The sequence below is a fragment of the Urocitellus parryii genome, chromosome 6 (assembly GCF_045843805.1).
Source record: "Urocitellus parryii isolate mUroPar1 chromosome 6, mUroPar1.hap1, whole genome shotgun sequence".
Taxonomy (NCBI): Eukaryota; Metazoa; Chordata; class Mammalia; order Rodentia; family Sciuridae; genus Urocitellus; species Urocitellus parryii.
This window is the reverse complement of record NC_135536.1, coordinates 195,433,179-195,458,476: the sequence shown is the minus strand read 5'-3', so window position 1 is coordinate 195,458,476 and position 25,298 is coordinate 195,433,179. Positions and strand designations below refer to the sequence as shown.

Here is a 25,298-nt window from a genome sequence, read left to right as displayed (position 1 = left end):
TGGGAGCCCGCCAGCGCCTCCTACGGACGGTCCCCGCCCAAAGGGTCCGGATTCGGCCCGGCGCGGGCGCCCCGACGGCGCGCTAGGAGCACGGTCCGCAAGGCCGCGCCCAGCCCGGCCCAGGCCACCAGCGGCCGTCACTTCTTGTTGGCCAGTTGATTCTCCAGATCCTCCAAGCGCGCTGTCAACTGGGCCAGTGAGCGGTTAAGGAAGCCTTCGGGGTTGCTGGGTCCCTTCACCTTCCCTCCAGCCCACGCCTCCAGCCCCAAAGGATATGATTCTGCGTCAGGCTCTCGAGCGCCCCCAGCGTGCGGCCCTGGAACTCCACGAGGCTCTCGCATTCGCAGAGGCTCCGCAGTTCGGTCCCAGCGCTGATGCCCTCCTCTGCAGGTAGGGCACAGAGTCAGGGGAAGGAGAAACTGCAGGAGGCCAAGCCGGCCCTGGCCCTGGCTCTGTTTGCCTCCACTGGGCATATGGTTGAGTATGGGCTTTGGATTTAGACAGACCTCGGCTGAGTTCCAGCCACACCGCTGTCAAGTATTGGAAGACTCATTCAACCTCTCCAAGCTCGGTTAGCTCCTCTGTTATATGGATATAATGAGAAAACAGTTCATTGGCGGTTGTGAGGGTTCAATGACTTTAGAGTGGTGTGTGTGTGTATGTGTGTGTGTACACACACAACTTGCAAGAGAGTTTCTCAAATTGTACTACTCGTTGGAATCATCAGGGGAGCTTGTGAAAACATAGACTCTGATTCAGAATGGAGGAGGAACTGAGAATCTATATTTCCGATAAGCCCTCAAGTGATGCCAGTATTGCTGGTCCACAGGCCACACTTTGAGCGGAGAGAGTCCAGAGCAATAAGACTCTTCAATGGAACATTATGCAGTGATGGAAGTATTCCATATCTGTCCCATTTGATGCAGTAGCCACAAGCCACATGTGGCTATTTAACGTCTGAAATGTGTCTGGTGCCACTGAAGAACTAAAGTTTTTGTTTTGTTTATTTTAATTAAGTAGACACATGTAACTACTGGCTACTTTACTGGAAAGCACAACTCCTGACACAAGTCAACACTTCAGAGTGTATTTCAACTACACCAGTGGTCCTCAACTTGGTCACCTAGGAAAGTGTCACAAATGCAAATGTTCAGACTCCAACCTAGATTTACTGCACCAGAAAATCTGGAGTTGGAGTCAGCAATTTTTTTTACAAAACACTCCAGGGTGACTAATGCACACTAATGCTTAATAACCACTGATCAAACCTATCTTCCTACACAGTTCAGCCTTTCAGGGGCAGAGCCTTAGAATTAAAATTTGCACCTGTTTTTCTTAATAGTATATAAAAATGGTACATATTACCATAGTAAGATTCACTGAAATTCTGTCATTGTGTGCCATTTTCAATTTTCCAGAATATAAAGTAGTAAGCAAAATGCTTGGCACTTAGATTTCATAAAGAGTTGCTTTGATGATTTAAAGGTTATCTTTTAATCTCAGTTCTGTATCCTTAGAAAACTGCTATATGTCCTGTTATTAATGGAACCGACCATCATGCCATAAAACTTTGCACTTGGGGAAAACAAGGATCAGAAAAGGGGAAGGTTAATACATCTAATGGTTAAAGAAAGAGCCTCAACCACAGAACCCAGACTTAGAACTCTAGAGCTGAAGGCAACCTTAAGGTTGGGTGGGGTGTAAGGGACTTGTCCGAAGTCACACTGTAGGAGTGTAAAAGTCAGGAATGGAAGGGGCCTAAAAGAGCAGCTAATTCAGTAGCTCTGCAATATTCCGTATAATTATTAGAATTAGCCTCAAGAGAGAGGGGAGAGAGAAATGTACACACACACTGGCCAGGCTCAGCCCCGCCCTCAGAACCTGATAATCTAAAAGAAGAATCACATCTTGTGCCTGGTTAGAGTCTAAAACCCCTGTGGTGACCACTACCTCCAAGAACTTCTGAATACCATCTGTAAGGCATGCACACAGGGCTCAACCGGCCCCTGCTCCCCCACAGGTAGAGTGGTCCCTTTTCCCTCTGCTGAGGACCGAATGAAGCAGATGGATTACATTTATGGGCTAAGTCGTCCAAGAAGTACATGTCTTTGTGTACTTAAAACATTCAGTCCGGCCGCTTTGCCAAGTCCATAAAATTGAATTCCAACAAGTTCAAGGGATACATGCTGTAGCTCCACTTACAAATGTTAAATTTGGCGTGCCTTTGAAAGTTTTCCCAAATTATTCTGAACACTGCTAATTTGGGGGAAGGTCACCTGGTTTAGTGCTTCTTCGGCTTTGTCGTGTTAAAGTGCCAATTGTGATTCATGAGGTCTGGAGACTGCCTAGAATCACTGCATTTCTAACAAGCTCTCAGGGGCCTGCCCAACGGCTGGTCGGAGGACCACACTCTCAGGAGCCAGGCCGTGTCTGGTGAGCCCACCCCTTGCGGTCCCTCTGGTGTGGGGAAGAGTGAGGGGAGGGAAAGAAGAGGTGGGGGTGCTCACCGGGGCAGATGCTGCCTTTGAGGTTCTCCAGCAGGTGCGTCATGGTGCTGAAGTCCGGGGAGTAGGACACGTGCAGCTCCGCGGGCTCCGAAGCGATCTCGCGCAGCTCCTCCTCCACGGCCTTGCCCACGCCCACGGCGTACATGACGATGCCTACGGGACCGGGGACTCAGGAGGCGCCCCCGGCCTCGCGCCCTCCGCACCCCAGCCCAGTCTCCCCCGAGCCAAGCCCACCTTCCTCCTTGGCGCGCGCCGCCCACACTGAGATGTCGTCCTGGGAGCGCCCGTCCGTGAAGACCAGGCCGACTCGAGGCACATTGAGGGCGCGAGGCCGGGCACCCTGTGCCTCCGAGAAGCTGTGCTCCACCATGTGGCGAAGCGCCAGGCCGGTCATGGTCCCGCGCTCCATGTACTCCACAGCCAGGACTGCCTGCTTCACCTCGGCGGCGGTGCCGTAGCGACCCAGCGGAAACTCGGTGCGCACGCGGCTGGAGAACTGAACCAGCCCGATGCGCGTGCCCTCGGGGGACACATCCAGGAAGTCCACGATCTGGTTCACGAAGCGCTTCACCAGCTCAAAGTTCTGTGGGCGCACACTCTTGGAGCCATCCACAAGCAGAACAAGGTCCACGTGGCCTTCCCGGCACCCTGCACAGCCAGAAGGCTTGGATGGAGAGGGCAGTCCTTGACTACCAATAGCAACCATAATGACAACCATGACCACTACCGCCGCCACACCACCCACCTGGCCACTCAGTCACGTTTATAACGCATGGGCCGAGTTCAGCTGTGCCTGACAGTGGGAAATCACCAACATCATTTGGGTGGGGGGCGGTACTAGGGTTTGACCCCAGAGCCGCAGAAAGCTGGAGCTCTCTACCACTGGGCTAAGTTCCAGCCCCTCCTTTTCTGAGACAGAGTTAGCTATGCCCCCCCTTCCTAGGCTGGCCTCAAACTTGGGATCCTTCTACTTCAACCTCCTGAGTAACTAGGAGTAAATTTTTTGTTTTGTTTTCTTTTTGATAGAGTCTAAGTTGCCAGGCTGACCTTGAACTTGTGATCCTCCTGCCTCAGCCTCCAGAGAAGCTGGGATTACAGCCATGCACCTCCATGCCCAGCAAAGCTTCTTTTTAAAAGATAATGATAATTACCACCATTGCTACCCTTTCCTGAGCATCTGCTATGTAGCAGGCACAATTCTAAGCACCACACCAGTATTAATAAAAACATGATTTACTGACAGCTTACTGTGTGTGTGTGTGTGTGTGTCCTCAATACAATATGTATATTCTCAAACTTCCTGATAACCTGGAGTTTTATCCCCATTTTCTATAACCTGAGGTTCTGGAGGACAGAGTGATCTCCTCAGATTCCATAGCTAGCAGTCACTGAGCTGGGACTTGAAGCCAGGTCTGTCTGACCCCCAAACTCCTGCTCCTAATGGCTCTACAGTGTTGCCCACCCTGTTCAGAACGAGGGACTTCACGGGCCCCCGAAGGAGGTTCAACAGAGAAAACGCAATCCCAATCCATAAGGCAACCAGGCTAGAGCAGAGCAACGCAGACGTGCCATCTGCCACGTTAAGGAAAGTTCTGGATGAGAGGGGAAGGGCAGGGGGGGGGGCAAGTCCTCCTTCCTGGGGTTACTGAGGAAGGCTGCATAGAGGCTTTTTATTTGATCTTTCTTCTGCCTTGAACCATGTGTCCCCCCACCCCCTAGTGTGATGATCTTAACAGTGGGGTCTTCAGAAGGCAATCAGGATGGGATGAGATCATCAGGGTGGAGCCCTCAGAAATGGACTCAGCGTCTGATAAGAGTCTCAGGAGAGCCTCCTCCTCCTCCACCACCGTGTGAGGGCCTAGTGAGAAGGTGTCATCTACCACCCAGGAAGCAGATCCTCACCAGACACTGCGTCTGCCAGCGCCTTGGTCTTGAACTTCTCAGCCTCCAGAACTATGAGAAATAAACGTTGTTTAAGCCACTGCTGTGGGTGGACATGGTTGGCCCCACAAAGTTCAGGTACCGGAAGCTAACGATACTGGGAGGCAGTGGACCCCTTGTGAGGTGTGGCTTGGTAGGAGGTAATGTGGTTACAGGGGCACCACCCTAGAAAGGGCTGAATGCCCTCTCCACAGAATGAGTTAGGGCTGAGTTAGGGACTGGATTATCATTGACAGTAAATAGTTATAAAATAAGTCCACCCCATGTCTTGGATCTCCTCCACATGCCCAACCACTCTCATAAAAGCTCCTGACATGATGCCATCAGTTGGAAGGCTCTCATCAGAAACCAAGCAGATGCCAGCACCATGTCTTGCCTCTCCAGGACTGTCGGTTAAATAAACCTCTTTTCTTTATAAATTATCCAACCATGGGTATTTTGTTATAGCAACACAAAACAGATGAAGACAGCCACTCCGTCTATGGTACTTTGTTATAACAGCCCATATGGACCAAGACAGTCTTGAAGGACTAGGAGGATGGAGTTTGCCAAGGCAGACAGAACAGTCCAAAAAGTGGGAACAGCAATGCAGAGGCATGATTGCTGAAAAGTTCTCAACACACTGAGGAAGGGGCAGGCCAGCATGACTAAAATGTCTGCATGTGGCAGGAGACAGGCTGATGGGCTGGCCTGAAGCTAGACTGTGATGAGTTAAGTGGTAGTTTCAAAATTTTGACCACAACCCACAGTAAGAAAAAAATTGATAATAATAATACTACATCATGACGCACTTCATATAACTAAAGTTTCGTGAAACAATACTTACTCTTTCTACGTGCAGGGAACTCTATTTTCCCATCCATTCTCCTTTTTAAATGCTGGTTTTAAACCACTAATTTGATTTCATCATCCACTAATGTGGTTGTAGTCACCATTTGAAAAGCTCAGGGGTAAGGTATTGGATCTTTATTCTGTAGGCACTGGCGAGCCACAGAGGGATTTTAAACCAAGGAAGAATCTGATCCAATACGGATTCCTAAGTTAACCCTGGCAGCAGGAAAGAAGACTGAGGAGAAGGCTGGGAGACAGGCAGGGAGCCCCACCCCCGACAGGCACACCACACGTCCTAGGACCCCGCTCAGGCAGGGGGCAGGGGGCAGAAGCAGACCAAGCTCCCTCACACCCTTGACTCACGGAGGCAGCTCTTGCCGTCCGCCTGGAGTCGCCGTCCCTCTGGGCACAGGCAGCGGTAGGACAGGCCCTCGCTCACACACTGGAACTCGCAGCCGTGGTCCACACCATTGCAAAGGTCCCTGACTTAAAAGAGGGACAGACGGGATGAGTCAGGGTGCTGGCGGCAGATGAGGTCTCCTGCCCCTCCCCAGAATGCAGGACGCCCTCACCCTGACAGGTCCTCCCGTCGGGCAGCAGAACGTGGCCCTCTCTGCAGCGACACCGTGGCCCACCGAGAGTGCTGACACACTCGTGCTCACAGCTGTGGTTCCCAAAGCCGCAGTGGTTAATGGCTGAAGGGGACAAAGAAACACCAGGAAGTCCTTTCGGATCAGAGCCACCAGAGGCCTGGGTCCAGGGGACTGGTGGGTGGCGGGGGCTGGGACTTACTCACCCCTGCAGCTCCTCTGGTCCTCTTGGAGAACAAAGCCGGCTCGGCAACGACAGAAATAGGAGCCCGGGGAGCTGACACAGTGGTGGTCACAGCCATGGGTCCCTTCAGCACACAGGTCTATGGCTGAGGATGAGAGGGGGTCAGCTTTGGCCCAGAACCGCACCCCTCAGACCTAGCAGCATGAACACCAAGGAGCCTGTTAAGAATACCCATGCCTGGACCCCAACCCCAAAGACCTAGACCAGTTAGTCTCAGGGGCACCGAGGCACCTGTAACTTCTGTATGTTTTAGCCTCCTTCCTCGGTGCCAGGCCACCCTCCCTACTGGACACATCCCAGAGCCAGTGTGCCCATTACTGAGCCAGTCATGAGAATGAGAAGCCACAGTCATAGAAGGCAGGGCCCCTGTCTTCCAGATGCTACTGACTTCTAGGGGAGGACAAGGCATGGCCACTTGACCTCTCTGAGCCTCCATTTCCCCATCTGCAAAATGGGAATATAATGGAGGATGGCCATTGTTGTGTACAGTTTCCTTCTGCTAAAGGAAGGCTCTTGCCCTGTTCAGCACCTGGATGGTTTGGAGGTGTGAGGATGGCAGATTAGCGCTGGGAAGGGGGAATCTGCCTTGAAGAAAAAGAACACAAGAGACGGTTTGGAGATGAGCAGCTCTGTGGGCTGAAGGTGCCCATTAAAAGTCCCTGCAGTGGGCTGACCGACCGGGGGCTTCTAGGAATAAGGGCATCACACATTCACTTATAAACAATGGGGTTTTCTTTCTCATTTTTGACTTTATAAGTGTAACTCACATCCCTGACAGTCATTCTTTAGTAAAATGGATATACACACAGGCACAGGCGTGCACACACACACACACACACACACACACACACACACACACATACACCCTTGCATGCCCACAAGCCTATAAAACAAAGAAGAGGCTGATTTACATGCATGACACAAGAACAGTATGTACAGGGTCAAAAACTGAGAAAGGACCCAAAATCTAATGAATGCAGCAGAAGAGGAGGAATTTGAATGTTCACAGTCCTCAAATGGGGAGTTAAAACCAGACTTTAAAAAGTTTCTAGAAACCCAGGTGGCATCTGGGTTATTGGGATCACATGATCTCCTCTTCCAAGTCATTGTGAGGTCGAGAGCTAATGTTTAGAGTCCTCCTAGCACAATGCCTGACATTAACTTAGCAGTCAGGAATAGCAACAGTTACAATTACAAGAGTAGACTCTTGAACATGTCACAAAGAAAAACCCAATTGTGTAAGCAAGGAATCACGGGCCAGAGCTTCTCAGAAGACAAAAAAAAATGAAGAACAAAGTCGTGAAAGATGTATACACTCAGGAGGCTGAGGCAAGAGGATCACAAGTTCAAAGCCAGCCTCAGCAACTTAGTGAGACCTTGTCTCTAACTACAAAATAAAAAGGACTGGGGAGGTGGCTCAGTGGTTAAGCACCTCTGGATTCAATCCCTGATTCCAATGAAGGAAAGAAGGAAGAAAGGAAGGAAAGGTTTGCGGAAGCAGAGGGGAGTAGTCAAGGCTGCCCAGGTGAGCTCTACAGAAACAGCTGAGGTGCAGAGGCAGGAAGAGCAGCATGTGGGGGGACCCCACTAACTGTTGAGGACCCCAACAGTGTCCAAGTAACAGACACGGGGAGGAGACGGAAACACTTTGGGGAGAGGAGTGAAGTGAGTTAGGAGACTGGGCTAAAAGAAGGAAAAGAGGCTACAGAAAGTAGCTCAACTACGGGGTCAAGATTCTTAGCCCTGGTCCCACCAGGACCTGGTGATTTCCTCTTCCCTGGGCCTCTAAGGTGAAAGAGGCCAGTTTTTACTTCCCTTCCAAACTCCTTCGTTCCCACCAATTCTGGAGCTACACGGAGCCAAAGAAGGCTCGGGAGTAGTGAGATGGCAGGGCGGGGTAGTTCTCACCCAAACAGCTCTTGTCATCTGCTGCTAGCTTGTAGCCAGAGTTGCAGGCGCAGTAGAACGTTCCTGGAGCGCTGACACACTGGTGTTGGCAGATGTGTCCCCACTCAGCACACAAGTCCTTCCCTAAGGACACACAGCATGAGAATCAGCAGGAGCCAGAAGGGCAAAAGCCTCCAATGAGAGAGCTGGATGGGGTGCGGTCAGAGGCAGCACCATCCTCAAGTAAGGCCTTGGGTGGGATGTGATTCGTGTGAGGGGGTCTGTCCAGGTGGGAGAGCTTAGGGAAAGAGGAGGGCTTGAGCAGCTCCGATGAACAGCCACAAAGAGATGGCTCGGGACCCACGTGTCAGTAGGATAGGCAGGACCACACAGGGGTAAGGACGGTGCAGAGAAGCGCTTACAGAACAACTCAGAATGCTCAGACCACGCAGCGTTAGTGGAAATAGTTAAACGGAGTGGGAGGGGCCAAAACCAGGTGGGCGGGGCGGGCCTTGCTCTCAGCTTTGAGGGACAGTAATTCTTGCTGAAGGCATTTGGTGTTGGAGTTTGACCCTAAGGTCAGGGTGAACCGCACCCCTCCGCCGGGATGGGAGGGGACTCCCTGTGAGGGAACAAGAATCCAAACAGAATTGGAGCCTCGCTGCAGCGCCCTCCCACTCACCGCACAGCCGGCCCTGGAACTGCAGACCGAACTCCCGGATAAGGTCAAAGGACTCGACCAGGAAGACGTGCTCGTCCAGCGGGGGCGACGCCATGGCGCGCAGGGAGCCCACGTCGGCGCGCTGTACCCCCACCGCGTAAATTTCAATGCCGCGAGCGCGCGCCTGCGCCGCCACCTCGGCCACGCGGTCCTGCGGCCGCCCGTCGGTCACGATGACAGCGACGCGCGGCACGCGCTCCTTCGGCGGGCGCGCCCCTTCTGCCTCGCTGAAGGCCACATTCATGGCGTACTGGATTGCCAGCCCAGTCATGGTACCCTGTGCCAGTGGCACCAGGGCGCGGATGGCGCGCTCCATGTCCTCGCGGCGCGAGAAGGCGCCCAGCGGGAAGACGCTCTGCACTTGACTCGAATACTGGATCACGCCGACACGCGTGGCGTTGAGCCCCACGTCGAGGCTGCGGAGGAGGCCCACTAGGAACTGCCGCATTGTCTCGAACTCAAAGGGGCGCACGCTGCGGGAGCTGTCGATCACAAAGACCAAGTCCAGCGGCCCAGTATGGCACTTGGGACCTACAGTGGAGATCAGGAAGGACTTTCTTAGGTTAGCAAAGTCTTACCTCCAAAAAGACACGTCCACCCCGGGAAACCCAAGAGAAATGATGCTATTCCGGTTTAGCAGTGCCCAGCATAGCATTAACCTAGCCAAGGCAGGTTAAACACCCTCCCTCGTCCAGCATTTGCTGAGAAACTGGGCTAGGAGATTGCACACATTCCCATGGACACTTCTGAGGGCTACTCTGGGAAGGCATTATCCATTAAGGAAAGGGCGAGGAGCAGGTGTTGAAAACTCAAATGCCAATAAGCGTCAGGCAGGCAACAAAAATGAATGACCTGGCTGGCTTAGGGCCGTGGACACGCGGCTTTATCCCTTCTAAACCGAGCAGCTCCAGCCAAAAGTTGCCATGTGCTCACGAGGATCCAATATTATCAGGTCCTTGGATTTTTTTTAAAAAAGAAATCCCAAATCAGAATTTGTGTGTGAAATCTCTTAATTTTTCCATGTTTTCAATAAGTTTTTAAAAATCAAACCCTGAATGGACAGTTCTGCATGAACCCAAAACTAAGCCATATCCTAGAGGTGAGGCCCAGAGAGGCAGGCGAAGTGTGAATCTCAAACCCAGTGAGTGCCGTACGTTTCCAGGCTCAGGCTTCTCCCCCCCCCTTCCCCTCCCCTCCACTCCCCACCCCCCAGTTGGCTGCTGAGGGCGGGGCACCCGCTCACCTGCGGGCTGCTGCTGGGTTTCCCAGGGCTGGAGAAGGAGCAGCAACGTGGCCAGTGGCCAGCAAAGAAGGCCTCTCATATTGCTTGGGGGACAGAGAAGATGTCAGAGCCTGGAGGGAGACAGTAAATTAGAAAAGCAATAGTATTGACAGAGCTCTTATTCTGGGGAATGGATACTTGAAGGGGAGAGGAGAGGGTCATGGGTTATTTTACTAATCTCTATTTTTGTGTATGATCCAAACGTTTCTCTCTCTCTCTCTCTCTCTCTCTCTCTCTCTCTCTCTCTCTCTCTCTCACACACACACACACACACACACACACACACACACGTCATCACACTAGGATTGCTGGGAAACACAAGAGATTCTTTGTAGAACTGTAGAAAGTTATACTTTGTAGGATAGCAGAATAATAAATAAATAGTAGCTTAAATATACAAAATTTTGAAAGAAAAAGACCTTCCTAAATACCAGGTACAGCGTTAAATGCTTTTCACGCCTTGTAGCATGTAATCCTCTCTCCAGCTCTAACACCAAGGTTGCTGTTGTCCCCACTGCACAGAGGACAAAACTCAAGAAGAGTCAAGAGAAGTCAAGCCCTGGTACCCAAAGTCATGCGGCAAGGAAGTGGCTGCGCCAGGATAGTACCCTAGTCTGTCTGGTTCTGGGAGCCAGCCGGAGGGCTCCGTGCCTCTTTTCCCAAGAGGCGAACCTCGGCAGACAGAAACCATTCACCTCCTCGGCCCTCCCCTCCGCACACAGGAGCTTCTGTATGGCTGTCTTTGCAAACCCGAGTCCTTTCCCCTACACCGCCCAACCGCAGGTGGCGCCGGAAGGGCAGCCCCTTTCTCAGGCTCGAGTGTGGGGGTGGTGGGCAGTGATCGGCCAAAGCCCACCACGCACAACCAGGGCCTGGGTGCCTCGGTTCCCCGCCTGCTCTCAGGAGAGGCCGCCAGGGGGCGTCGGGCCTGGCTGTGGCGGTCTAGTGGCCGTGGGAAGCCCACATCTGCCCAGCAGGTGTCCCTGCCCAGAGCAAACAGCCGGCCAGGAGCCCGGAGCCTTGGAGATAAGACCTGCCTGGAATATATCCCGCACAAGGCTCTGGGAGCAGAGTTGTGCAGAGTTCCGAGGACGGTGGCACTGGACTTGCCCAAGGGCAGCGAGAGATCAGCCCGGGCCTTGCAGAGTGGCCATGGACCTTATGGGGGCAGCAGGTGAGCCCTCGCCCTCCAGTGGCCCCCGACGACATCCCTTGAGAATAACGGAAGGACCCCCACCCCCCCACCCCCTTGAACCCATGGAAAAATTGAGTCCCAGGAAGACAGCCCGCTGAGCTGCAAGGCAGGACTAGAATCCAGGGATCCTGGTTCCCGGCTGGCTCCTAAGCTGCCTAGCTCTCCGAGGCCTAGGAGTCGTTACACCTCTTTCCGTTCCTTTCTCTACCCCACCCCTGCGCCCCAAGTTGACACTGCGGTAGCCATTTTTCTTGTGCTGTTTCTTGGCAGAGAGGGCCACCCCCCCTTACCCAACTCCCCACCTCCCAATTCCATGAATGGGCCTATTCTGAGCAAGGCCGGGGCCTGAGGATCGCTCCAGAAGGCTTTCCCGCCTGGGATTCTTCTCCCCCTTCGCCTTCCAGGCCTAGTGGAGGAACAACAATCTCTCTGGCAGGGCCCACCGTGGCAGGGTGACTAAGCTAAATGTGCCCCTTGGATCTGCAGCTGCTAGTGGAGATGGGAGGGTGGGGAGAGCCTTCTCTTGCTTGGGTCACAGCAGAGGACCCCTGGGTAGCTTGTGGGTAAAAGCGGGAGGGCCCTTTGCCATTCTCCAACCCTTCATGCCTGCCTCTGGAGCCCCCCAAATCCTGATGAGGGTCCCCTTATCCTACTCTTGACCTGAGCCAACATACACTTGGCTCTGCCTCAACCCCAGGAATCCTAGAAAGTGGAAATAGGGACTGTGGAGAAGCCCATCACTCATCCAGCCCCCTACCCCCAGCCTACAGAAAGAACTAAGCCCAGAGAGGACCATGGGGGTCTTCACCCAATGTCACAGCAACGTGGTCACCTGGATGACACTAGAGCCCAGGACTCCTCTGAAGAGTTAATCCTTGGTTAAAGGGAAAGTTTGGCTGATGCACTTAGATTGGGGAGAGTGGACTTGCAAGGGAGGGCGGTCTGTGCAAACTCTTTCAAGGTCCCGAGATTGAACACCTGGGTGCCTGGGCCTGGGGGTGGAAGATTAGGGAAAGGGTGCTCCCCTTTTGTCGGCTTTTCTCGTGGAGACTCGATTTGGAAAGGTCACTGCAGGTCAGATTTAGGCACCGTGGCGGTGCCTCCTGGGTTAATTGCGGTCTCGGGGTCGGGCTTGACACGCGCTCCCCTGCAGAACCCTCAGTGCCCCCGGGCCCTCTGACTCACCTGAGCCTGCCGGACAGCTCGGAGGCGCGGCCGCAGATCGGAGCCGACGGGCGGAGCCTCGCGGGCAGTTGGACCAGGTAACGACGTGGGCAGCGCGCCCTAGGTGGGACTGCCAGGCAGCTGGAGCGAGCAGAGGCGGCGGCCGCATTTAACCCAAGGCTGGTGGGTGGGGAGGGGGAGCGCGGGCTGCGACCCTCCCACTGGCAGGGAGCGATCCCCCCCTTCCCCTGACGACTGGGGCGGGGCAAGCGCAGCGTCCCCTGTCCCTGCCGGGTTGGAGCTGCAGGCGCGAGCTGCCGGGCCGGAATTCCGCTGCAGCTGGAGACGGGCGGCGACACTCGCAGCCGGAATGCGCTGGAAGCCTACGAGGCACTTCCCCGAGGAGAGCCCCAAGAGGCGGAGCGGTCCTGGCTTTGGCCGCCCGACTGCCTGGCCCGACGTCCGAGGGCCCGCCCGACTCTTGCCCTCCGTTGTCCCTTCCAGGAGTGAGGAAAGGCCTTGACTCGGGTCCCACCAAGAGGGTAAAAGGCTCAAACGCACAGCTTCAGGGATAGTGGCTCTCTGGGCCCCAGCTTGCTAGTTCTCAAATTCTCTCCCACCAGAGACTCCTTTACATGCGCCCTGCCATGGGGCAGGCTTTGGGTGCACCCACCCTCACCCATTCAACCCCCCATGCTGCGAAGCCACCAGAAACCCCGGGCTCTGACCTGGCTTATCCTGCAGCGCCAATGTAATCGACTTTGATTCCCTGTAATCAAGGAAAGGAAAGCCCGCATGGCATTAGGCCCCTTCTCATGGGAGAAAGAGTGGAATGTTGCTTTGGGCATAGAAGATCTCAGCTGCCCCCCATCCCGGGACAGAGTTGGGGGTGCTTTTCATTTTTGTGGAGTCTGCTGGCAGGAGGTGAGAGAGCAGCACTCTGGGCCCAGTTCCAGCATTTCCCTTTGGCATTCTCTGGGGATGGGGAGGCTTAACGACCAGTCCCACATACCCCATCTCAAGGCCAGCATAAGTGGGGCCTTTGTGTCACAGCTATGTCTCCCTGAGGCCCCAGAGTGCCAAGGGGCAGGCAGGAAGCCAGACCCATAGAGTGGCACCTGGGTGGTCCCACTGGGCCCCATGCATGCTTCATTGAGTATCTCAAAGTCCAAATATTTAGCCCACAACTTGCATCTAAGTCCTCTCCTTGGACTAACACTCCCCCACACACACACCTTGATCCCTAGGAAGCAGAATGTATAGTAGCCCCATCCCAATCCCACCCCTGCCCTGCTTCATTTTACTCAACCGGAGTGGTGGGCTATGTGCCACCCTCCCGTGACTCTCCCTGCTGTGGGCCTGTCCCACTCCTAGGTCCTCCCCGGAGTGCACCACCATCCTGAGGGAAGGCGTGTGCAGGTGTCTGCAGCAAGGATGTGAACAGACAGTGCGGATCCTACATGCCAAGGTAGCCCAGAAATCATACGGAAACGAGAAGCGGTAGGTGCCTCCGTGGCCCTCCCAGCTCCCTGTGGCTTTCAGCCCCAGGCACCCCTCTGCCCTCCTGCCAGGGGACTTAGGGCTGAGACCTCAGCTATTGACTGATCAGGGGACCTGTCCCTCCGCCAGCATGCCCCCCACTTTGGTCTATAGCAGAACCTCCCCGTGACTCTACCATCTGCACTGTCTCACTCCACTCGTCATCCATTCAGCCACTTTTGGAGTGCCTGTCATGTGCCAGATTCTGCTGGGCACTGGGCACACAGTGGAACAAGACACAGTCCCTGCCTTCATGGTATTTTCCTTCTAATGTGAAGAGACAAACTATAACCTCCCCACAAGTGAGCAAATAAGATATTTCCAGATCATGGGGAAAGTTAAAAGGAAAATAAAACAAAGTAATGTCACAGAAATTGAAGCAAGGGTATTTTAGCTTGGAAGATGAAGGAGGAGACTCGAATGTTAAGATGGAACCAGCCATGAGGAAATCCAAGGGAAGAATGTTCCAACTACAAAGAACAAAATAATGCAAAGACCCTATGGCTGTACCAACTATGTTCGAGGCACAAAAGAAGGCCGAATGGCTGGAGGTAGAGGAAGAGGGGGGAGTTAGAGGAAAGAGTTGGAGAGGTAAGCAGGGGCCAGATCATGTGAGGACTTGGCATTTTAAGCCACTGGAGGATTTCAAGAACAGGAGTAACATGATTTGACTCATGTTTTTTAAAAAAGCACTCTGTCTGCTGTGTGAAAAATAAGTTGAAGGGTGCAGGAGGACAACAGAGAGGCTGGCTGGAAGGCAGATGCGTGGTGCAGGCAGAGCAGGGGTGGGAGGTGGTAAGAAGCCCGTGGATTCCGGAGGTTTTGAAGGTGGAGTGGGGGTACTTGCAGATGGATTGGGCAAGGGGTGTAAAGAAAAGAAAGTTCCGACCTTAATGGGGTTCACAGGAATGGAGGAGCCTAGGGGAGAAAGGGAGGCCGAATCAAGGGCTGGGTGGGTTGGTGATGCTTACCAGACAGGCGAGCGGAGATACGAACCCGGCACTCTCCTGTCTCGGTAGGTTCTTCTGCCCCCCGCCCTGTGTCTACCTCGCGGGTCCCGGCTGGAGGGTGAAGCCAGTGCAGGGTCAAGGTGAGGGCGCCCTCAGGGGACGTGGGTTGCTGGTCTCTGCAGGGAGGACTGCGCTCTGGGCCTGGGAACGGGACGGTTCGCCGGCGCAGCCTCGCTGCACCCTCTGGCGGTGAAAGCTAAGGTTGCCCGGCGCCTGAGTCCTGGGATCCTGAGTCCTTTTAGAGCCGTTCGCGTCCCCTGTCCAGCCCACCAGGCGGGGGAGACCGGGCCTACAGTCTGCGGTTACATGGGACTGGACGGCGCGTCCGGCAGCGCGGCCGAGACGCAGAAGCTGAATTTCGAGGAGCAGCCGGACTCCAGGGTGAGAGTGCACAGGGGGGAGCCCGGTTCCTGCTCCATGCCCGCCTTTCTGGAGAGGAGCCCCTGAGCCTCCTTCCTAACCAGGAGATAGGCCGGGAGGTCTGGAGGTCGGCAGGTCAGAGGCCGAGCTCCTGGAGCCTCTGGTCACCTCCATGGGCCGGACGTCAGATAACAGGGGGGCGGGGTGTGGAGGAGGGCTGGGATGTGACGGTCCCATGCCTCGAACCTGTAGGAATTCGGTTGTGCCAAGACCCTGTACATCTCCGACGCCGACAAGAGGAAGCACTTCCGGCTGGTGCTGCGGCTGGTGCTGCGAGGGGGCCGCGAGCTGGGCACCTTCCACAGTCGCCTCATCAAGGTCATCTCCAAGCCGTCGCAAAAGAAGCAGTCGCTGAAAAACACCGACCGTGAGCCGAGGAGGGGCCCGACGGCGAGGCAGGGCGGGAGGTGCCACCAAGTCAAGAGCCGCTGAATTGGGAGAGGGACGTGATGGGGGGCGTGGGGCGAGATGTAGGTGTGGGATCCGAGTGACCAGGGCCGAGTCCAGGTGAGAGGGGGTCCGGTCTGGATGAGTGGGTGCCGCTTAGGCCTGGAGATGTAGGGAGCCAAGGCTGAGGAAAGGGGAGGCATAAGCTGGAGTGGGAGTAGGATGAGAGCGGTGCTCAGAACAGACAAAATCACTGCGGCTGGCAATCTAGGGACAGATTCAAAGTGAGATAGAAAGGTCTGGGGTTGGATCAGTGCTTACCTGTTCAGTTCCCAGCACTGGGACCAAGGGGGATGGCAATAAAGTGACAGAGAAAATCCAGTTAATAGTATTTGTAGAGCAGGGTGTGGATGTGCCTATAATCCCAATTACTCGGGAGGCTGAGGCAGGAGGGTGGTTTGAGTCCAGGAGTTAGAGACTAGCCTAGGCAACATAGTGGAAACCCTAACTTTAAAAAAAAAGTATGGAGTGCCTGCTGTTTGCCTGACTTTGTGCTGGATCGTATATGATAAGACGGGTGTCTCTTTCTAGAGGAAATATAGCCTTGCAGGGGAGACATGCACCGTGGATCGCAGAAGCAATTTGAGATACACACTGTCCTGATGTCAAGTGGCAAATCCCAGGCAGGAGCTCTAAGAAAAGGCTGGGAGGGGTGTGTCTGAATAACAATGACACCCCACTCCCATGGCTGGGTGGTAAGGGAGTGAGAGGGGCTTTCTGAGCTAGTGACTACAGACATCACCCTGTCTGATGCTCATCCTGTCCCTGTGAAGTAGTTCCCATCATTGTTCCTATATGGAAAATGAAGAACATTGGGTTTGGAATATTCATCCATTCACTTAAGAAATAGTTGGAGCTGGGTGCTGTGGCACATACCAGTAACCCAGCTACTCAGGAGGATCGCAAAGTGAGGCCAGCCTGGGAAACCTTGTCTCAAAACAACAACAACCAAAAAACAAAACAACAACAACAACAAAAAAAAAAAAGCAAAATGTGCTGGGGGGTTTACTTCAGGGGTACAGTGCTTGCCTAGCCTGCATGAGGTCCTGGATTCAATCCCCAGCACCAGAAAACATCAGCACAACAAAGCCTGCAGAATGCCCAGATCCAGGCCGAGTTCTGGCAGGCCCTTGGCCTCATGGGAGAGCCAGGGAGGGTGGTGGCACAGTATGATGGTTGAGAGTGCAGCAGATTCCAGCCAGGCACGGTGACGTCTGCCTGTAATCCCAGTGGCTGGGGAGGCTGAGGCAGGAGGATCTTGAGTTCAAAGCCAACCTCAGAAATTTAGTGAGGTGCCAAGCAATTCAGTGAAACCCTGTCTCTAAATAAAATACAAAAAAGGGCTGGGGGTGTGGCTCAGTGGTTAAGTTCCCCTGGGTTCCATCCCCAGTACCATAAATAAATAAATAAATAAAAATCCAAAAGGCGTGCAGATTCCAGAGCTCAGCGGCCTGAGTTTCCAACAAGCTGTCCTACAGCTTGTGAGCTACATGATCTTGAGCAGGTTGCTACCTGTAGTAGGGATAGTGTTATCTACCTCAGAAAGTCGTTAAGAGAATCAAATGAGCTAATACATGTAAAAACATTTGGAAAAGTACTTGGCTCACAATAAACACTGCCTCTTATTCTGAGGAAGGCTTGGACAAAATATAAACGGAGCACCTGCAGTCCGTCCAGCACTGTAAGAAGAAACTGGCCAAGGACCCACCTGTGCCTTCTCTCCAGATGGTCAAAGTCCAACAGGAAAGTAAAGCTTGGCTCTGAGTATGTGCCATAGGCCGGAAGAGAGAAATGTCAAGCCCTAGAAGCTTCGTGCCCCTGTTTCACACCACGTGGTCTTTGCCTCTGTGTAACCCCACCTGCTTCACGCTCCCTGGCTACAAGTGTAACCTCCTCCAAGAAGATCCATAACTCAGCCCTCGTCACATCATATTGCCATTGTATAATTATGACCTTGAGATGGTGACCTCTTCCAAAGCAAAGCCAGGACTAGTTGACATGTTGGAACCCAGTACCCAGCACAGTGCCTGCCACAAAATAGGCCCTGAGTGACTTGATGGGATGCCCAGGGAGCACAAGGGAGAGGACAAAGGCCAGAGGCTGGACTGCAGCAAGCCCTAGATAAATAGCTGTGAAATATGAATGCAGTGTGTCCAGGCCAGTGGGCTGGGTGCTGCGGCACATACCGGTAACCCAGGGCATAGGATGGCACAGGGACAAAGGACAGGAGATTGAGTGGCAAGTCCAAGGAACCAGGGCACTGATTCTACCTCCCTTCACAGTGTGCATATCCTCAGGCTCAAAGGTCTCCCTCTTCAACCGCCTGCGCTCCCAGACGGTGTCCACGCGCTACCTCTCTGTGGAGGATGGGGCCTTTGTGGCCAGTGCAAGACAGTGGGCTGCCTTCACGCTCCACCTGGGTAATTATGTCAGCAGGCCCAGGGCCCGGCCCTGCATGTGCATTCACTTGTTCAATCTTCACCCCAACCCCTCAAGGAAAGTAAACCTGGCCCTGGGTATCCCATCTTGGAAATAAAAAGGCTTGCCCAGGGTCCCGGTGAGTCAGTGACTGATCCAAGCTATTCTGATTCCAGTGTCCATGCCCGAGTAAGTGTCTGCCCCAGGAGCAGACATTTATAATGATGGCCACATGTGACCTCCCCGGGAGTAGAACCTTCAGTTTAGCAGCTTCCCTGAGGGACCAGCAAGGCCCAGTGTGATGTGAGATGGGGTCAGGGGTAAAAAAGGCAGGGTTTGGAGCACAAGCTTGGGGCCCCTGAAACCCTTCTTCCTTCCTTCCTTCCACCCCCAGCTGATGAGCACTCCACGAAAGGGGACTTCCCACCTCGAGAGGGCTACGTCCGCTATGGCTCCCTGGTGCAGCTTGTCTGCACCGTCACCGGCATCACGCTACCTCCTATGGTATGAGGAAGGAGGGTGTACCTGAAGGGGTCCCCAGATTCATGGAGAGGAAGTGCCCACAGGGGCAGGGTGGGGGTGGTGAGACCCAAGGGTGAAGGCACCTATTCTCACTCTGGAAACAGTGGGTGGTTGGTGGGTATCTGCCAATGACACCATGGCAATCAGAGGAGCAGAAACTGGCTGGGACGACAGCCTCTGGTCACCTGGACACCTTGCTACCACTCTCCCTACCACCCGTGTGTTGCAGATCATCCGCAAAGTAGCCAAACAGTGTGCTCTCCTCGACGTAGATGAGCCTATCTCTCAACTGCACAAGTGTGCCTTCCAGTTTCCTGGTGGCCCTCCGGAAGGAGGTGGCACCTACTTATGCCTTGCCACAGAGAAGGTGGTGCAATTCCAGGTGAGCAGAGAATACCACAGGAGCATCCTCAAAACGGAGAATGCGGGGAGGTGATATAAGCTATCATCACCTCGGATGCTGCTTACTGAAGGCCTGCCATGGGAGGTCAGAATCATAGACTATCAGGACAGAATCACAGAATGTAGAAAAAATAATAATTAATGTTATTAAGCAATGCTCCTTCCCTAAGAATATTAAGATCATAGTAATAGGATATAAAATTACAGAACATAAGTAAAAATCATAATTGATAATAGTATTAATTATTGTTGAGTAAAGTCTATTAGAATCACAGAATGTTAAGAGAGAATTGCGAAGTGTGGAATATAATAATATTCAGCAATATTATTTCCCAAAGAATATTATCATAGATTATTGGGAGATAAAATCATGATTTGTAGAGAATAACTATTATTATTATTGAACAATATTCCTTTCCAATGAATATTTAAGTCGTCATAGTTTATTAGGGTATAAAATTGAATAATGTTTAAAAAAATGAAATTATAGGCTGGGTTTGGTGGTACACACTTGTAATCACAGCCACTTGGGAGGCTGAGACAGAAGGATCCCAAGTTTGAAGTCAGCCTGGGCGATTTAGCCAGACCCTGTCTCAAAGAAAAAACAAAGAGGGCTGGGAATGTGGCTCCGTGGTAATGTTCCTGGGTTCAATCCCCAGTACCAAAATAGATCAATAAGCTAATTAATTAAACTAAGATTATAGAATCCCACGAAAATAAGGCCATTAGGGACCAGCCGGTGCAGTGAACTTATTTAACTCTAAGTGAGAGGACTCCAGGGCTTCCTCCAGGGCGTGTAGACCCCGTTGGACCTGACGGGGCCCAGGCCCTCTGTGGGCCACCATCGACAGAAGCTTCCGCCACACCCTCGGGTCTCCCCCCAGGCCTCTCCGTGCCCCAGGGAGGCCAACAGGGCGCTGCTCAACGACAGCTCTTGCTGGACGATCATCGGCACCGAGTCGGTGGAGTTCTCCTTCAGCACCAGCCTGGCGTGTCCGCGGGAGCCGGTCACTCCGGTGCCGCTCATCAGCACCCTCGAGGTGGCCTGGCCCGGGGGCAGCCGGCGGGGGGGCGTTGGGGAGAGGCGGGGGAGCTGGTGGGGGAGGGCAGCGACTTCCTTCCCCTTCCTCATCCCACCGGTGGCGCTCTACCCCAGCTCAGCGGCGGGGGTGACGTGGCCACGCTGGAGCTGCATGGAGAGAACTTCCACGCGGGGCTCAAGGTGTGGTTCGGGGACGTGGAGTCAGAAACCATGTACAGGTGCGGGGCGGACAGGCGGCCCCCGGGCTCCAGGGAGCAGGGACCGGGGCGCACGGGCCATCAAAGTCCCTGTAGCCCTAACCCCTTGGCCCACCCCAGGAGCCCGAGGTCCCTGGTGTGCGTGGTGCCCGACGTGGCGGCCTTCGGCAGCGACTGGCGCTGGATGCGCACTCCCATCACGGTGCCCGTGAGCCTGGTGCGCGCCGACGGGCTGCTCTACCCCAGCGCCTTCACCTTCACCTACACCCCGGAGTACAGCGCCAGGCCCGGCTCTGCGGGCGCCGCGGAACCCGCCACGGACGCCGACGCGCTCCTGGAGAGCATCCACCACGAGTTCACGCGCACCAACTTCCACCTCTTCATCCAGACGTAGACGAGGTGGGGCACGGCTGCCGCCGCCAAGGCCTGCGCCCGCAACTGCTCCAGCTGTCAAGTCCTGCTCCCTGGCCCCTATGCTGTGAAAGGGCAAGAAACCTGGCCAGGGAACCGCAGTCTTAAGTCACTTGCTTGTCCTTAGGCATGTAGGAAGACACGACCCCAGTGATGCTATCCATATTCAGGGTGCGTGTTTCTCCCAATCTTTATTTCTTCTTCCTGCCTCTAAATCCCTCTGTCTCTATCATTTATCTGTTATCTGTCTATCTATCTATCTCTGCCTCAGTAACTTTGTCTGGTCCCTGTCCCCTCTGTCGATGTCTCTCCTTTCTCTCACAATTTCACACGCTGGGTGGAGGGATCCGAGCCAAGCCTGGGTCATTTGCCCTCCAGGCATCTGTGTCCCGACTTGAAGAGAAAACACATAATTTCACAAACCCTGCCAGAAGGGAGTCTTCTGAGTCACGGCCAGCATGCCCTTGAGCACTGGTTTTGCTTGGAGTACCAGATCTGATGGGCAGCACCAAGTCCCCGAGAACCCAGAGTCACATGTGGACACTGGATCCACTTGGAGCACTGGTCCTGTTATGGGGCACCGGAATATGCCACTCCCTGTACTCCTCCAGGGCTGGAGCCACCTCTGTACCCTTGCCTGTGTTTGCTCTCTGGCCCACAGCTGTGGTGGCCAAGCAGTGCCCGGGGCAGCAGGCTGGCTTTGCCATCTTAACCATCTCCCCAGTTATTTCTCCTGCAGGCCCAATAGGATGCAGCCCTGAGGATCAGGGATTCCTCTGCTCTTCTAGAATCAGTCTCTGTCCAGAGCAGATTCTGTGGTGCAGAGAGCCTGCCATTTTGATCTTTTCTAGAGGTAACTGGCATCCCTGAGCCCATGTCACTGCCCTGGGGGGCCACCTATCAGCTCCAGTGACTAATTACCTTACCAGCTACATCCACATCTCAGGCAAGAATGTACTCCAGGCTCAGAGGCAAACATGGTTGCCCTTCAGATAACCCAGACAGAGCCCTTGGGATAAGTGGGCAATAACACAGCCAAAAGAGGGCACTTCTTTGTATGGTCACAATCCATTCCTGACCAGGCTGCCCACATTCTTCTCAGGGAAGGAAAAATAAACAAACATCAGGCAGGACCCTGGCTTAGACTATGGGTGCCAAGGACATGGGTGGTGCCAGTTACCTATACCAGCCCTGGTGGTCTAACAGGGACACCTGGTCTGAAATGGGCTCAGCACTCAAACCCATGAGCCCTTCCTTGACCTCTGAGGAAAAGCTCATTTCTTATAAAACTCCTCCCCCAGCATGTGGAAATTCCCAAAAGACTCTATGGGGAATCCCTTTATGAGCAAATCTCTATTAGGTTTGCTTTTTAGACTCACTGGAGTCCTGTTTAAGTTCTGTGATCCACCATCAGCAAACCCACCGTGAGGAGGAAGGGAGAATCTTGCTCATATCGCATGTGGCTCCTGAAGCTGAATCCTAGCTGAGGAACACAGGGACAGGGTTAAAAAGAAAGTCTCCGAAATGAGTGCCTGCCTTGAAGGGTTTATATGGCATCTCCCGGTGGTGTGGAAGCCGGAAGGAAGCTAAGAGGGCTTTTGTAGCACACCCCGTGGGGAGCGAGGCTCAAGGGCCCATTCGTCCCAGCCCTCAAGGGCTTCCTCTGCCACTCCTCAAGAAAGGAGTCTTGGGAGTCAAGAACCTAGGTGGGCCTGGAAGCCCAGGCCTGGCCACGCAGCAGTGTCCTCCTCTTCTCTCGTCTCAGGGGATCCTACAAGCCTTGGTCCCACCTGTAAGTCTGTGGCCCCCAAAGCTCCGTCCCTGGCCTGGGCCCTCCTGGAGCACGTCACACACCTGGGCCTCAATCATCTAACAGCCGATTTTCTTTCCTCTCCACCTCCTCTGCAGCACCAGACTTTCTATCTCCTTCTCCCAGCACACTCTGTCACCAAGGCCTGAGGACTCTGCTTCTCCTTCCTCACCAAAATAGCCTTTCTCCCTTGTTTTCCCTCCGCTACTGCCCTGCCTTCCAGACCCAGGTCAGATGTCACCTCCTCCAAAAATTCCTCAACTACTTGAGGTAGAGTACCAACTCCATAATTTGTGGGGCCTTAAAAAAAAAAAAAAAAAGATGAAAATACTTGCCTCCTAGTTCAAATAACTTCAAGACGGAGACAGGAAATGATGAAATCAAGCACAGAACTCTTCTAAGCACAGGTCACACTCCAGCAAAAGCCTGGCCCCAGGCTTGTATTCCATCCCGTTGCCTCTTGACCTCAGGTCAAAGGGTTTTATGTACCTGGATTGTGAGCTTCATGTTCAAGTAACTTTCATCTCTGCGTGTTCTGATGTCCAAGGCACATCACAATGCCTCCTACGTTGAATTGGTATTCATCAAGTAAATATATTGCATTGCCCGGCAGATGATTTGGATTTTGCAAGTGCAAAATAAAACCACAAGGTGGCACTGTTCTCCTCCCTACCATTGAGTTTTCATTTAGAGTAGTGAAAAACTGTTGGGAGTCAAAGATGACCTAAAAATTTTCTATTGTTGGGATTTTTGGTGGTGGGGCTATATGCACAATTCTGCATACTTCTAAGGAATTTCCAAATACTCTACAACCTGTTTATCAGCCGGAGGCCTGTTAATCCTAGCAGCTCCAGAGGCTAAGGACAGGAGGATTGGGAGTTCAAAGACAATCCTAGCAACTTAGCAAGGCCCTAAGTAACTCAGCAAGATCCTGTCTCTAAATAAAATATTAAAAGGGCTAGGGACATGGCTCAGTGGGTAAGAACTGAGTACCAAAGAGGAAAAATTATGGATTAATTCAGTCCATTTCACATTAGAATCAGCTACAAAGCTATAAAAATTAGCTCTCTAAGCCACACCACAGATCAACCTTGGGGGTGGGGGATGGACATCTGTGTTGTTGGCACACTTTTCTCTGTGGTTTGAGTGAGCAGCTCAAACTGAGAATCATTGCTCACATTTCCTTCTCGTCTTGTAGATAGGGAAACTGAGCCTCCAAGGAGAGCCAGGTCACAGCAGGTCGATGACGGAGTCTGCTATTGATTGGAACCCTGCAACCCTGACTCTGAGGTCTTCTTAATTCTCATTCTTGCATGTGGCAAAATGTAGGTGGAGAGTGTGTGGAGCAGAGTGTGGGTGTGGGGGCGTGGGTTATGGAAGGATGGGGCACATAGTGAGGATAAAGCCAAAATGTCTGACCCCAAACCTTCCCGATTGCCATCTCTCAAGCTGCTGAAATCCCACCATTAGCAGACTAGTCTCAGCTGGGCGCAGTGGCACACACCTGTAATCCCAGTGGCTCAGGAGGATCACGGAGTTCAAAGCCAGCCTCAGGCACTTAGCAAGTCACTTAGTAGCTCAGCAAGACCCTGTCTCTAAATAAAATATTAAAAAGGGCTGGAGATGTGGCTCAGTAGTTAAGCTCCCCTGGGTTCAATCCCATACCAAAAAAAAAAAAAAAAAAAACCCTCTAAAGACTAGACGCTCTTTGTGGTTTCTAGCTTTCTTTTGTTTGTTAATTGGGTTCTCTGCAAAGAGAACTACCGTGTGGGAAAAATTCTCAGACATCTTCCTCCTTGGGGAGGAAGTGGACTGCCGAGGGCACGCACCATGAAGATGACAGGGGGGAGGAAGTGGCTTTAAGGGAAGTGAAATCCAGGTGACATCTACAAGGGTTTGCCAAGTGCCAGTCCTGAACAAACTCAGACACACACACCAAAAGCCCCCCCAGGCTGGGCCTGGCTCTGTTCCAGACCCCAAGAGACAAAGGCAGGTGGTGGTGCCACAGGAATTCTTTCAGTGGGTGAAGTGGTCAACACCTGCCGCAGCTGGCTGCTTGCCATGGGGCGGGGCGGGGCGAAGTCCTGGGGCAGGCTGAGCCTTGGGTCAGTTCTTAACGGACTCACCTGGTTAAAGAATATCAGGTGGGGCCCATCCCACCAAGCTCACCCCTGAGCCCTGTCTAGTCCAAAAGATCACCTCTGCCCCTGGCTGAGCCTGTAAAGGGGCATTACCTTTAGACCTGGCCCTGGGTAGGGGTGTCCTGGACTTGGCTGGTTTTGTCCTGAGTGTGTGTGTGTGTGTGTGTGTCGGGGGGGGGGGGGTCATCTTAAAGGAAGGAAGGTAGATCTAATGTCGACAGCAGGCATCTTAGAATCACAGCTGTGTGTCCTAGTTGGGTGAGTTTGGCAAGTTCAAGTCACTCAACCACTCTGTGCCTCAGTTTCCTCATCTGTAAATGCAGCTTGCTTGACGTATGTATGTATTTATTTATTTATTTATTGGTACAGGGGATTTAACCCAGGGTATCGTTAGCACTGAGTTACCTCCCAGACCTTTTATTTTCAGACAGTCTCACCAAGTTGCTTAGGGTCTTGCTAAGTTGCAGAGGCTGGTCTCAAACTTGTGATCCTCCTGCCTCAGCCTCCTAAGTTGCTGGGATTGCAGGCATAGGCCACTATACTTGGCTGTTAATGTGGATCTTAATCATAAGATGTT

At 53.2% G+C, this 25,298-nt stretch overlaps 2 protein-coding genes across 2 annotated transcripts; one reads left to right on the top strand and one right to left on the bottom strand.

The window, feature by feature from the left end:
- Positions 1-21: 21 nt before the first annotated feature.
- Positions 22-12,466, bottom strand: Matn4 (matrilin 4). Its single transcript, XM_026408315.2, has 11 exons — positions 12,384-12,466; positions 9,965-10,074; positions 8,683-9,252; positions 8,022-8,144; positions 6,076-6,198; positions 5,852-5,974; positions 5,643-5,765; positions 2,742-3,155; positions 2,508-2,660; positions 277-384; positions 22-196 (listed from the first exon to the last, which is right to left on the bottom strand). The coding sequence occupies exons 2-11, from the start codon at positions 10,041-10,043 to the stop codon at positions 138-140; spliced, it is 1,875 nt and encodes a 624-aa protein (XP_026264100.1). The 5' UTR covers positions 10,044-10,074; positions 12,384-12,466; the 3' UTR covers positions 22-137.
- Positions 10,450-20,753, top strand: Rbpjl (recombination signal binding protein for immunoglobulin kappa J region like). Its single transcript, XM_077800183.1, has 13 exons — positions 10,450-10,465; positions 10,787-11,177; positions 12,263-12,460; positions 13,737-13,862; positions 14,921-14,991; positions 15,177-15,292; positions 15,524-15,698; positions 18,061-18,198; positions 18,591-18,700; positions 18,948-19,100; positions 20,005-20,160; positions 20,277-20,380; positions 20,480-20,753. Exons 1-13 carry the CDS (start codon positions 10,450-10,452, stop codon positions 20,751-20,753), a joined length of 2,028 nt encoding a protein of 675 aa, XP_077656309.1.
- Positions 20,754-25,298: the final 4,545 nt, after the last annotated feature.